The sequence below is a fragment of the Chrysochloris asiatica genome, unplaced genomic scaffold (genome assembly GCF_000296735.1).
Source record: "Chrysochloris asiatica unplaced genomic scaffold, ChrAsi1.0 scaffold00054, whole genome shotgun sequence".
Taxonomy (NCBI): domain Eukaryota; kingdom Metazoa; phylum Chordata; class Mammalia; order Afrosoricida; family Chrysochloridae; genus Chrysochloris; species Chrysochloris asiatica.
In genome coordinates, this window is record NW_006408572.1 from 1,862,820 (window position 1) to 1,876,689 (window position 13,870).

At 45.2% G+C, this 13,870-nt stretch overlaps 1 protein-coding gene across 1 annotated transcript in view; it reads left to right on the top strand.

The window, feature by feature from the left end:
- RPH3AL (rabphilin 3A-like (without C2 domains)) overlaps positions 1–13,870 on the top strand; it is a 140,948-nt gene that overhangs the window by 123,299 nt on the left and 3,779 nt on the right. The window contains 3 exon segments of the mRNA XM_006863450.1: positions 2,110–2,225; positions 2,227–2,256; positions 4,933–5,062. Coding sequence (XP_006863512.1) covers positions 2,110–2,225; positions 2,227–2,256; positions 4,933–5,062 — 276 coding nt within the window.

Sequence of the window (13,870 nt, forward strand, 5' to 3'; positions counted from 1 at the left end):
GAAAGATCAGCAGGAAAAATCCAAAACAAAAATGGCAGTCTGATTGGCTACTACCAGAACAAGCAAGTTGTTCGCTGGGGGAGCCATCAAGTCCATTCAGGACAAACCCCCCTCCAATACTGAAATTCTAAGGGAACACATGGAGCAAGCACTAAGATTGCTGTTGACCACATTTGTCAGCTAGTGAGTGGAAGAGGGGGGAAAGGCAGCGATGAAGTTCAAGTACATTCCAAAGATTCATGTCAACCTGGGGATGAGAGAGTAGAGATGAGCGAGAGAAGAGGAAGGGCTGGTTGGTCTGAAGTATGGGGACACCTGAGCCCATGGACAAGGACAAAGCCACAGAAAGCCAGAGCTGACAGTGAAGAGTCAAGCTGCTATGAAGTGAGGAGCGATGCACAAGAATGCCCAAACTTGCAGATAGTACCCATTCGACCTAGCCTTGATAGCTTGATGATCAGATCTCAACTAGAGGAAGATAAAAAAAATTTTATAAAGGAAACAAGTGTAAATTATTACAATTGGATATAGTAGCTCAAAATACCAACTGAGATGGAAGGAGTCTTTATCCTAGCCCCTCTGTATGCAGGGGTGATAGGGACAGGCAACTTAGACATTGGCTACCTAAAATGGGGGGTGGAGGAAGTCAAGAGGGAGTTAGGTTCAGAGTGTGCAGGGGAAGGTAGAATCCCCATTGAATAGTTTTCATCTTGTCTAGATAAAAGGAGATGGGGATATGATTCTTATTATTCAATAGTGAATAATTGTTATTGCGACTATCACAACTGTAAAAGTAGAAGTTTTGTAACAAAAAGTGAGGAGTAGTTAACCTTAGAATTCAGAGGACCTTAGGACTATCAAGGGAGAAGAGCATGAGCAGAGGAATGTGGAACCCTAACACCAGAGATGAGGACTCTAGACTCATGGAAAGAGAAAGACTCTAGACTCATGGAAAGAGAAAGACTGAGTGCTTGCTGCCAGGAGGCAGGCTTGCAAAATGTGCCCTTTGGTTGTTTTAAAAGATTGTAATCATTGTAATGAAACGGCGAGTGTAAAACCGATGTTCCACATGTAAACTATCACTCAATTCACAATAGAAACTTAGCAAACAAAAAAAAATTTTGAAACCCAAGGACAGAGTAGGTTTTCTGAAATTGCAAATCTTTACAGGAGTAGACGGGAGTATCTTTCTCCCTTAGAGTGGCTGGTAGGTTTGAACTGCCAATCTTGCAGTCGACATTAAGTGCCATCGACTCACAGAAACCCTCCATAGGGTTTCCAAGAAGCAGTTGATGAGTTTGAACTGCCAACCTTAGAGTTTAAACCGACCTTGTAGTCCAGTGCTTTATCACACAGGGTCAGGACACCCAGACATTACTAGTGGATCGTGATACTCTTTCCCACAGATTCCTGATGTGGCCTCAGAATCCACAGTGCAGTTTTCTTGTACTGCAAGTGGTTGCATGTGGTCTAGATCAATAGGTAGAGATGACATAAGAAATGAAAACTGTCCCTGGGCTTGATCTCTCTTAGGCCTCTTCAGAACAAAGATTCTATATTAAAAAGTTCAAAAAGTTCAAAGGAACTTTACCTGCCAGTCTTGATGTCCAGGACAGGTTTCCGACCCCTACACCAACTCTCAGCAATGACCAAGTGGACCTAGAATAGAGGAGAAGATGGGGTTCAGTATCACAAGCCCACATCTGGCCTCTTGGCTGAGCAAGAACTAGCAGCCCTGTTCAGTAAATAGTCTTAGTAAAATCAATCTCTGTCCGAATTAACTGGGATACATACTCTTCATGCACACTCTTTCTATGAAGACAAGAAAAAGGAATCATTTCCAATTTGTCATGTTGGTGACTTTTCTTGGCATTTGGGTCATTTTACTGAGAACCCCCATTATATATTTTGGGCCAATCAGCAGCGGCCAGAAGGGTGGGGTGGGGTGGAATGACAGTTCCCAGGGTAGGGGCTGCTGGGTCCATTCACTCCATCCTAAGTGGCAAGTTATTTTAGATCTACTACTTTCTGAGCTGAGCTAAGCCCTGTCTGCTTGAGGTCTACAGCAACAGCACCGAGCCATTCGGGCACACGTGTGGTCTCTTGCAGGCGGCAGCACCGAGTCCCCCAGGTTGGAGCCAGCCCGCCCACCCAGCCACCTCTCTGGGAGCCAGAGCAGCCTGACCAGCGAGACTGGGGCGGGCTCTGCGGACACACAGGGGGGCACCTCGCCCCGGCCTGAGCTGAAGAGCAAAGGTGAGTACCAAGCTGCTCCTAGCAACCTCCTCTCCCTAACCTGTTGCCCCTCCCCTTTGTCCCTTCTATTCTCTCTCTCAGCCCCCAAAACTGGGGAGGGGCAGGTAACATTTCCAGTTTTTCATGTTCACTGGAGCTATGCCAGGTGCTGAGGGAACAACCTACCCGCCAGCAATGAGCCCAGAGGGACCCAAAATAGCCTTAATGGTGACACCGCTATCCATTCTCTGTAATTGTAAGTTATTCCCTCCCTGGTTGTCTAAGCAGTTCCCATCCTCATGGTGATTACAGTAACTCTGGTTTCAAAAGTGCCTACTAAGTGCCAGGCAATCAAGTCCTCATAAGCCCCATCGAGTGCCCAACCTGGATTGGGTGTCATAGGGGACAGTCCTCGCCCTCAAGAAACTTACCAAGTGCCTTCGGAGACTGAAACACAAAGGGATCACATGAGCAGACATGTAAGCTTGCTGGCGACCACGTTGGTCTACTGGTGAGTGAATATGGGGGAAAGGCAGCAATGAAGATATGAGCTGAATCTGACCACATTCCATAGACTCCCATCAGCCTGGAGATGAGAGAGAGAGAAGAGGAAGAGCTGGTTGGTCTTAATTATAGTGAGACCTGGGGTCTCCTGAGCTCATGGACAAGGACATAGCCACAGAGGGCTAGAACGGAGCATCCAGCTGGTATGAGATGCACAAGAATGCCCAAACTTGCAGACAGTACCCATTTGACCTAGCTTTGATGGCTTGAAAAATCACAACTCAACTAAAAGAAGATATAAAAATTTGATAAAGGAAACAAGTGTAATTCGTTACAATTTGATGAACTTGACCTGTACTTATGGATGTAGTAGCTCAAAATACCAACTGAGAGGGAAGGCGTTTTCATCCTACCCCCTCTGTATGCAGGGGTGATAGGGATGGGCAACTTAGACATTGGCTGCCTAAAATGGGGGGAGAAGGGCTATAAAGACAAGATGTGGCTTACTATAAAGACAAGATGTGGCTTACAAGTTTTCAAGAGGGTGTTTAGTTTCAGAGTGTGCAGGAGAAGGTAGAATCCCCACTGAATAGTTTTCATCTTGTCTACATGGGTCTGGTGAAAGGAGATGGGGATAAGATTCTTATGATTCAATGGTGAGTAGTTGTTATGATGAATTGTGATTGTCACAACTGTAAAAGTAGACACTTTGTAACATAAAGGGGGAGTAGTTAATATTACAGTCCAGGAACAGAGGAACCCTAGGGCCATCAAGGAAGAAGAGAAAGGGCAGAATGTGGGACCCTATCCAGAAAAGCAGTGACGACAGAGATGAGAATATGGAGAGACAGAGCAGCTGAGGACTCTAGACTCATGGAAAGAGAAAGGCTGTGTGCTGGCAGCCAGGAGGCAGGCTTATATAATGTGCCCTTGGGTTGTTTAAGTGATTATATATTCCTGAGTGTTTGTGTGTACATCAAAAAAAAAAGAGGGAATAGAAGCAAATACTGTTGAATGATGACCATAATCATTACAGTGAAACAATGAGTATAAAACTCGCGTGTAAACTTATCTAAAACCTTACTGTGTGGCAGAGGAAGCTGAATCAACTCATCATCAACCCACCAGAGCATGGCCAAATGTTAACCTGACTCAAATCATGTGCGAGAGAACCCAGGACCACTGGGGTGTCAGCACTAAACCCCAGCCTGTTTTGAGGATCAACTTTCATTCTTTTGGCAGAGTAGACAAGAGGGTTGTTGCCCTCATTTCATAGGTGTGAAAACCGAGGCACAGAGAAAGAGCAAGAATCCAAGGCTCTCACCCAGCCTGATCCCCATACTCCTGCCTGAGAAAATTGTGCCAGGGCAGGTTTGGCCCACAGTCTCCCACAAGAAAGTCAGCCCTAGCTGGGTTGGTGTCTCCACACCAGCAGGAGAGCGGAGAGGTAGAGGACCATGCCCAGGTCACTGTTACTGACCCCAAGCTGCAGGACCAGGAGTGTGCCCTCCAGGCGCAGTCTGAAGCAACACAGGTCACACTATCCTCTACCCAGCTGCACCCAGGAAAACGCATGTGGACGGTTCCCAAGAACATACCTAAGTTTTGGCAATCAGGAGGAGGTGAAGGCATCATCCCTGGATGAGGTCTTGGGATGGACCCTCCCCCTCCCACCGCCTAAGGTCCTGCCACAATAGCCATGTGACCTGTGGGCAAATTAGCTGCATTTTCGTAGGTCAAAAAGTGGTCGGCTATTGGCAATTTGATCTAGGTTAACATCATATTTGATCTCTCTGCTCCCAGTCCCGTTATTGCTAACGTAGGGACAGCACCATCTCCCTCATGCGGTTGTGAGGAGAGTAAAATTCAGCATTATGTGAGGTATCCACTGTTAGTAGGCCCTCAGAAAATGTCCAGTAAAAAAACCTGGGCTGTGTGCACAGTGCCTAGAAGGAATTCGATGGCCTTGAGGGAAATGCTATATTCCCATGTCCATTTGCTCCTCCTGGTCTCCTTATATCACCTGTGTTGAAAAACCCAGGTGGGCAAACAGAAGCCCAGCAGGGTGAACAGCAGTCTCGGGTGTGGGGCTGCTCCAGCGAGGTGGCCCTCAGTCCAGATTCCCCCAGGCTAAGCGGCCACTGAACAGGCAACCTGACCCTGCTCACCTGCCTTTCTTCCTTCTCCCCAAAGGTAAAAGACACACGTGGACGAGTTCCCGCTGCTGACGTGGCCTCCACCAGTCCCCTCAGCAAGCCCTGGGCAGAGACATGTTTGGTGCACCGGGCCAGCTTTCCTGTGGGAGAGTTTGAAAGAGAAGAGAGTAAGCTGAAGGCAGACCCTCACGGCTTTCGTAGCTCCTTCCCAACCAGCTCTTGCCCCTTCAGCTGGCAGCCTCCCCTCCAGGTGCCCTCTGACTCTACAAGCCAGTGTTTAGGGGGCACTGAATCTGATTCCCCCCAACCCAGTGCCTTTCTCTCCTGGGGAGCCCTTCTTACCACCACCGCCACCCCATTCATCCCCTTTATTTATTGTCCCTTCCCTACCCCATCTCTAGTCTACCCCTTTGTAGGTTTAAAGCTGGCTTATGTCCTGGGTTGGGGCTGGAGGGGCCCTCAGACCCAGCTTCCCATATGCACTGCGGTTTCTGGTTTCTGAGAGGGAGCCAGCCAGGGGCTTTCTTCATATATGTATTAATGGCAGTTAGAAAAAGAACTAGTTATCTTTCAAAACTGAGCTCAGCCCCAACAGGCAAGTGTTGAAGCCAAGAGCAGGAGGGTGAGAGATGTGCCCACCCTTTCTCTCTTCAGCCTTGGGAGGTGGGAGCATACCCTTCCTTCAGCTCACCCAGAGGTGCTGGTGAAACCTGGCTCTTTGCTAGGTTTCTTTGAATTTCTCCCGCCATTGGTCTCCCCAGTTTTGATCAGCTTCTCTTTAGCCAGTGGAGCTAAAAACTATTCTGATGAATACAGTGAATTCACGCATTGAAGATCCAGGGCACATGGCTTTCCAAAGCCATTCATTTACTTCTTTTTAGTACTTAATTCAAAGTGTTGGCAAATGCCTCTGGAAAACCCTTCCCTGAAGAGAGAGCATGTGTGCTTATGAGTGTATTGGTGTCTACACCCTTCTGTCCTTTGTGTCCCTACACACACCTCATGTACTTAGTTCTCCCAAGCCCCCAGGCTCTCACCCTTAGCTTTTTTGCCTTTGCCATTGGCAGATGGTAAAAAAAAAAAAAAAAAACACTCAACTGTTTTCCTGTGACATGTTATGCTTCTGCATTAAAACAATAAAGATTAAAATTTGCATTGAGACTGTGTGTTGAACAAAGAACCACGATGGCCTGTACTTCTGAGATGCATCCATAGAGAACTGCATGGGGAGAAATATGCTACATTGATTTGCTGAAGCACTTCCTAAGCCACAGTGAAAATAATGAGCTAACTCTACTTGGGTTTAGAAATCTAATATTGAATAGAAAAATCAAGGCCATCTTTTAAAAAAAAAAAAATAGATTTAAGGGCACATATAAATGAGTAATACCAAGTTATACATGCATATATAAGAACATTTTTTAAATGGACATGAACTTTTGATTAAATAGGGTGGACTAAATACATTCATAAGGAGCTCTGATAGCATAGTCATTAGGAGTCAGGCAGCTAACCTCAAGGTCAGAAGTTCGAAACTACTAGCCATTCTGCAGGAGAAAAATGAGGCTTTCTGCTCCCATAAAGATGTACAGCCTCAGAAACTCTATGCAGGGTCGCTATGAGTTAGAACCGACTCCACTGTACATCACTACCACCACCACACACATTTATATGCCCTCTACTTCTTAAAACCTCACTCAAATGACACAGAGGAGTAAATATGGCAGGATAGGACAGGAGAGAAGATGGCAACAGACCAGTGATATATGAAAAGCGTTAGAAGATAGAAAAATATAACTTGTTTAATATCAGCTTACCCCCTCCCTGAAATGTCTACAAGGAAAGAACCAATTACAAATAAGCAATTAACTCTGCAGAACTCCCCAAATGTTCAGAATTTGGAGGGAACAGGTATCCCAAGGTGGGAGTTGAGGGATGGGTCTGAAAATCACATGAGTCAAAAGACTTGGTGCCCAAAAAACACAATTCAAAAGGCAAAAAGGGACAGGAAAAAATGGAACCAGGGAACCCAGGAATTAAGTGGGAAGAGTGCTGTAACATAGAGGGAATTATGAATAATGTATGAAACAAAATGTGTATCAATTGTTGAATGGGAAACAAATTTGTTTTGTAAACTTTAACCCAAATCACATTTTTTTTTTTTTTAAGTGGCTAGACCCCTGGTCCACAGCCATTTAAAAAGAAGAAATTATTAGGATTGGGGTTAAAGTTTAGGAGTGAAATGCCTTACAGAAATCAAGGGGTAATTAACAGGAGACCATCAGTCCTCTTCCCCTACTAACAGCCAAGCCTATTTCCCAACCACCCCACCCCCCAGCAAGCAATTACTAGATTTCTCCCTGGAAAAACTAACCAAAGAGAAAAACTCAACAGATGGGCAGTGAAACAGCTAGTCTCTGCCCAGTCCTGCCCAGTCACCTCAACAAGCCCCGCCCACACATACAGAGCTTCCTGTCAGCTTGCTGGCTATCACTCATAATGGAAGTAGGCAGACAACAATACTGAAAATTGGAAGAAAGCCAATAATCCAAACTACAGAAACTCCATAGAGTGTCAGAGACTAATAAATCATTACAAGAACAGACAGCCGCATCTTTCTCTCAAGGAGCAAATGATGGGTCTGAACTGCCACTATTGCAGTTAGTTAGCAGCCTGACACTTAACCCACTGTGCCACCAGGGCTCCAGTGACACAAAAGCTCTTCCACACCAGTGCGGCTCAGTGCCAACACCATAAGCAGCACTTTGACAGGACCTAGTAGGTAACGATGACCCATGCCTCCAGCTGTAATATCGTACTCATCCCCTGAGATCTTGCTAAAATAGAGGCTAACTCAGTAGGCCTGGGAGGGACCAGAGCGTATGCTTGTAATAAACTTCCACGTGACTGCAATGCTGCTGATTGGAGGGCTCCACTTTGAGTAGCACTGGTCTAGGGCAATGGTTATCAACCTTGATTACACACATATTGAAATCAACTGGGAAGGTCATAAAGTAATGATGTCAGACCAATCCTGAGACCCTGATTATTCAGTGTTGGATGCAGTTTGGGTACTAAGATTTTTTTTAAAGCTTCCCGAAGACCAGGAAATCAAACCTCTTGCCATCAAGCTGATCCTGACTCATAGCGACCCCATGTGTTACAGAGTAGAACTGCTCCATAGGGTTTTCTTGGCTGTCTTCTTTATAGAAGCAGATTGTCAGCCCTTTCTTTCGTAGTACCTCTGGGTGGGCATGGTAGTGTAGTGGTTACGAATTGGGCTGCGAACCGGCAGGTCAGCAGTTCGAAACTACCAGCTGCTCCGCGGGAGAACGATGAGGCGATCTACTCCCGTAAAGATTTACAGCCTCGGAAACCTTATGCAGGGTCGCTATGGGTCGAAACCGACTCAACAGCGCTTAACAACAACAACAACAACTGGGTGGGTATGAGCCACCGACCTTTAGGTTAGTAGTTGATCACAAACTAGTTGCACCACCCAGAGACCTCAAAAGCTCCCCAGATGAATCCACTATGAGGTCAGAACTAAGAACCACTTCCCTAATGAAACTCTACATCAATTGACATACACAGTAAATTTAGAACATTATCTTTTTGTTAGCTAAAATCTGACAACAACCTAAATACCACCAACATAATAATTGATATATTGGAACAATGGGATACAATACAGTAATAAAAATGAGTAACCACATTCAGCACAGATTAATTTCATAATGTATAGAAACAAGTTGTGGGAAAAGAAATACATGAAACCGCCATTTATAGAGAGGCTTTAAAATATGCAAAACAGTTTTATATTTAAAGATATTTTATATAGTGAACGAACTGAAAAGGAGACTGCCAGAAATTCAAGCCGAATTTAGAGGAGGATGTGCAATAGGGATATCATTGCTGACATCAGATGGATCTTAGTTGAAAGAAGAGAATACCTGAAAGATATTTACCCGTGCTTTATTGACTAAGCAAAGGCACTGCTGTTGTCGTTAAATGCCGTTGAGTCAATTCAGACTCATAGTGGCCCCGTATGGGTTTTCTGAGGAGCAGCTGGTGGGTTTGAACCACCTACCCTTTCATTTGCAATACAGTATGTATCCCACAGTGCCATGCCAGGTATCCACAAAGACATTAGACTGTGTGAATCATAACAAATACAGATAACATTGAAAAGTATGGGAATTCCAGACAACTTAATTGTGCTCATGTGGAATCTGTACAATGATCAAAAGGCAGCTGTTTTAATATAAGGAGAGAATTTTGTGTGGTTTAAAATCAGGAATAGTGTGTGTCAGTGTTGTATCCTTTCACTATACTTATTCAATCTGTATGCTGAGCAAATAATCTGAGAAACTGGACTATATTTAAAGAAGACTGTGGTATCAGGATTAGAAGAAGACTCATTAACAACGTGCACTATGCAGATGACAAAACTTTGCTTGCTGCAAAGATTACAGCCTTTAATACAAATTACACTTCTGCATAAAGAAAACAAAATTCCTCACAACTGGATCAGTAAGCAACATCATGATAAACATAGAAAAGACTGAAGTGTCAAGGATTTCATTTTACTTAGATCCACAATCAACACTCATGGAAGCAGCAGGCAGGAAATCAAAGAACACATTGCATTGGGCAAATTTGCTGCAAAAAAATCTCTTTTAAAGTGTTCAAAATCAAAAATGTCACTTTGAAGACTAAGATGTGCCTAACCCAACCCAAGGTATTTTCAGCTGTCTCATATGCAAAAGCTGGGCAATGAATAAGGAAGACTGAACTTTGATTATGATGTTGATGAAGAAATTGAATACACGGTGGACTGCCAGAAGAACGCCTGCATATGTATTGAAAGAAGGACAGCTGGAACACTGAGGGTGCAGAAATGGTAGCGTCTCATACACAGAGTGTCTATGACTTGGAACAGACTCATCAACACCTAACAACAAGATGGATAACACTTAATGGAATCACATGATTGATTAAGAGCACGTGTTCTTCAGTTATTACAAGATGGTCAAGGACAAAAGCAGTACGGGTTTTCTGGGAACCCATTGATATATGCCTTTACATCTTGCACTTGTCTGACCTCAGAGGGAAGACCCTCTGGGAATAAAGTGTGATGTCCTGCACTTGCCAGATCTAAGAGACCAAGAATGTCTCCTTTAGGGTATATGGTTAGGTCAACATCAGTGTTATAGTAAGTGTTGTTAGAAATCCAAACCAAAAACCAAACCTACCAGTGAGTTGATTCCTACTTATAGGTTTTCCAAGACTACAAATCTTTATAAGAGCAAACAGCCTCTCTCAGAGCTGCTAGTGGTTTTGAACCACCAAACTTGCAATTAGTAGCCCAACATTAACCCAACATCACCAGGGCTCTTGCTGTTAGAAAAGACAACTTCACAATTCAACATAGATTCTAAATTCATGTCAAGATTTTAAAATGGAGATTAAGTTTCATCTTTCAGAATGTTCTAGTCACACACACCAAATGTAACTGATTTTAGACTCTCATACAGACCTGAGCCTCCACACACAACCTCAACAGAACTCAAGGCCTGAGTTAGACCTGGACTAGGAGAGAGATCAGAACATCCTCCAGCCCCCAGGGTGAATTCCAAATGTATTTCCTAGAGATGTACCATGGACTTATTAATTTAGCCCAAATCTCTCAACTTTTGGACAGATATGCAATTTCCCCAGCCTGGGAGCACTTTGGGAGCTGGACCAGTAACCAAGAAATCCTTTATTTACAAAAATGCAAGCAACTTAACTTTTGGAACCAAACCTTCCAAGCAAGCAACTTAACTTTTGGAACCAAACCTTTCAGACACACTGGGATGAGACCTCTGTAGAAATCAGGGCACAGAGAATCTACCTGGTTTGTCCCGTGTACCAGGTAGCCCAAATAGTCCCTAAAACAGGTAATAGGTGGACAATTAAGAAACTTTGAACACCCAATTCCAAATCTCAGTTCTATGATTTAGGACCCCAAATTGTGTATTCTTCTTTGTGCCTCAGTTTTCTCATGTTTAAAATGGGTCCCTTCGCAGGATCATTGTTAAAATGAAAAAACATGGAAGCACGTGTAAAGTGGCCCCCACTGTAACAATGGCAGAAAGTTAAGGTCAGCTAATGCAGTCAATATTTCTGGGAAATTTCAATGTGGTGCTTACCTCAAGGGGGAAAAAAGCCACCAAGTGGATTTTGATTCATAACGACGCTATGAGAACTGCCCCACTGGGTTTCCAAGGCTGTGATCTTCAGAGAAGCTGACTGCCACAGTTTTCTCGTGTAGAGCAGCAGGTGGGTTTGATCCACCCCTTTAATAGCAGCCTAGCATTAAACCCCCTACACCTGCTCTGCCCAGAGTGGGTGGTCTCAAGGCTGAGCATGCATCAGTGTCACCTGAAAGGGGAGATTGTTAAAGTAACATCACTGGATCCCATCCTCCATGTTCCTGGTTCAGTAGCTCTAGGGGGTGCTGAGAGTGTATGTTTCTAATAAGTTACAGACGATTCTGACGCTGCTGGATTGGAGACACTTTGAAAACAGATCTAGTGAACCCAGTTTACTTGCATTTCTTTGAGCTGACATTCGTAAACCCACACCAGCTGGGGATCGAGATAGATCATTGCAGGATTTGGCAGAGAAAGTACAGCCCTCCAGGTGGCTGAGTGGGTGAATTGCAAGATCAAATCCTTCCGCTAGGCCCCACCCTCTGGACAGAAGCGGATTCACCTCTGGGAGGCCGAGGGTTAGCAACCTTTTCACATCCACCAAAAGGAGGTTGTTTTACCAACTCAGAAAATGCCTATGCTGACCCGTGCTTTTCCTATTCCTGCTTCTCCGTGCGCGGGGCTAGTCGGCCCGCTGCGAGGAGAGCTGCCTGGCTGAGTAGGGAGGCGCAGGAAGGACTCAGTCAGCCGCCAGCCCTCCCTTCCCTCGTGGCCCCCGCCTCCTCAGGCCACTGGCTTTGTTTGCAGACAACAAACAGAGCTCGCAATTTGAGTGAGCTAGGACCTGGAAGAGAGGAAGCATTTTGCTGCGAGGGGATGAGAATAACCAACAAAGCCACTGTTTGTTGAGTCGTGCACCTTCTAGGACCTTTAGGGAATCCTCAGTCACCTGTGAGGCTGCTACTTCTATTACGCCCATTTTATTGAGAAGGAAACTAAGACTCAGAGAGATTTCTTTGTCATGGAGTAGATTCCAACTCATGAACTCATGGAGACCCCAAGTGTTGCAGAGTAGAACTGCTTCATAAGGTTTTCATGGCTGTGACCTTTCAGAAGCAGAGGGCCAGGTCTTTCTACCAAGGTGCCTCTGGGTAGTTTTGAACCACCAACCTTTGAACCACCAACCTGGAGTTACGCCCTTACCCATTTGTGCCACTCCAGAGAAAGGGCAAACGCAGCAACATTTTAATCCAGGGCATTGGATACCTAAAACCACGCTCTTGAGTCTGTTGCAGGGCGGGGCTCATAGGGTTGCTTGTGACATGTCAGGATTCTGAAGGCAGAGGAAGCTGGAAACATCTGGGTGAAAGGGGGAAATGTCTGTCCCTTGTCCCTCTGGAGGTGCACTGGTGGTGCTGTGGTTAAAATGCTGACTGCTGACAGGCTGCTGGTTCAAACCCACCAACTGCTCTGTGGGAGAATGCTGTGGCCATCTGGAAACCCTATGGGACAGTTGTACTCTGTCCTGCGTCACTGAGACAGAAGACACTAGATGGCAATGGGTTTGGGGTTGTGGTTTGCTGCACTGGAGGGGGCTTCCCACTGCTAGTACAATGAATGAAAATAAAGCCAAGTCACTGCACAGAGGTTTTGTTTCCTGGGGGTGTGGGGGGCAGGATGGTCTTGGGTCCATGATGCAGAGTCACTGAGAGCCCCAGGTGCTAAAGGAAGTCTTCTTCCATTGGGCCTGCTTCCACTGGGGGCTGCTAAGAAAAGTGACTGCTTTTTCAGGACTGTGTGGGCAGCTGGGGGATGGATTTGTCTTAGTGGGTTTCCAGCAGCATCCATCAATCAAGTAGCTTTTCAGAGCCTTTAGTGTGCAGAGCCTGTCTCTGGATGGACCTCCTCCAAGTCTTCAGAGGCACCTCAGAAGAAAGACCTGGCAACTAACTTTCAAAAGGTCAACCATTGAAAACCCTGTGGAGCACAGTTCTCCTCTGACACATGAGTCTGAGTTGACTTGATGGCAATTGGATGTCACAGTCCCATAGGGCTCATGCTTAGCAGGACCCTGGGTTGATGTTCTGTGTTCACCATCTTGAAGTTATTATTAATTTTGAACGAGAGTCCACATTTTCATTTTAGACTGGAAGCCTCTCACATTGTGTCTTCAGTCCTGACTGTCCTGGCTTTTTCATTCTGTCAGTGTGGCCTATCAGCGTCTCTGCTGACAGCCTGGGATGGGAAGGAGAGCCCTTGGCTGGGCATCCAGGAATACCAGCCTTCGGGGATCTATGCTACTGTTGCTCCTCATCTGTGAGAACACCAGAAAGATGTTTACCTGTGCTGTGTTGACTATGCGAAGGCTTTCAATTGTGTGGATCATGACAAGCTATGGCCAACATTGCAAAGTATGAGTATTCCGGAACACTTAATTGTGCCCATGAGGAATCTGTACCGGGACCAAAAGGCAGTGGTTGAACAAAACATGGGAACAACAAATGGTTTAAAATTAAGGAAGGTGTGTGACAAGGTTGTATTCTTCCACCATACTTATTCAATCTGCATGCTGTGCAAATAATCCTAGAAGCTGGGTTCTATGAAGAAAAATGTGGCATCAAGATTGGAGGAAGACTACTGACTGTTACTACAAGAACAAGCAAGTTGCTACCTTGAAGAACAACAAGGAAGCTGCAAGCCACCGCATAACATGGATGAACCTTGAGGACATTATGTTGAGTGAAATTAGTCACAAAAGGAGAAATACTGCATAGGACC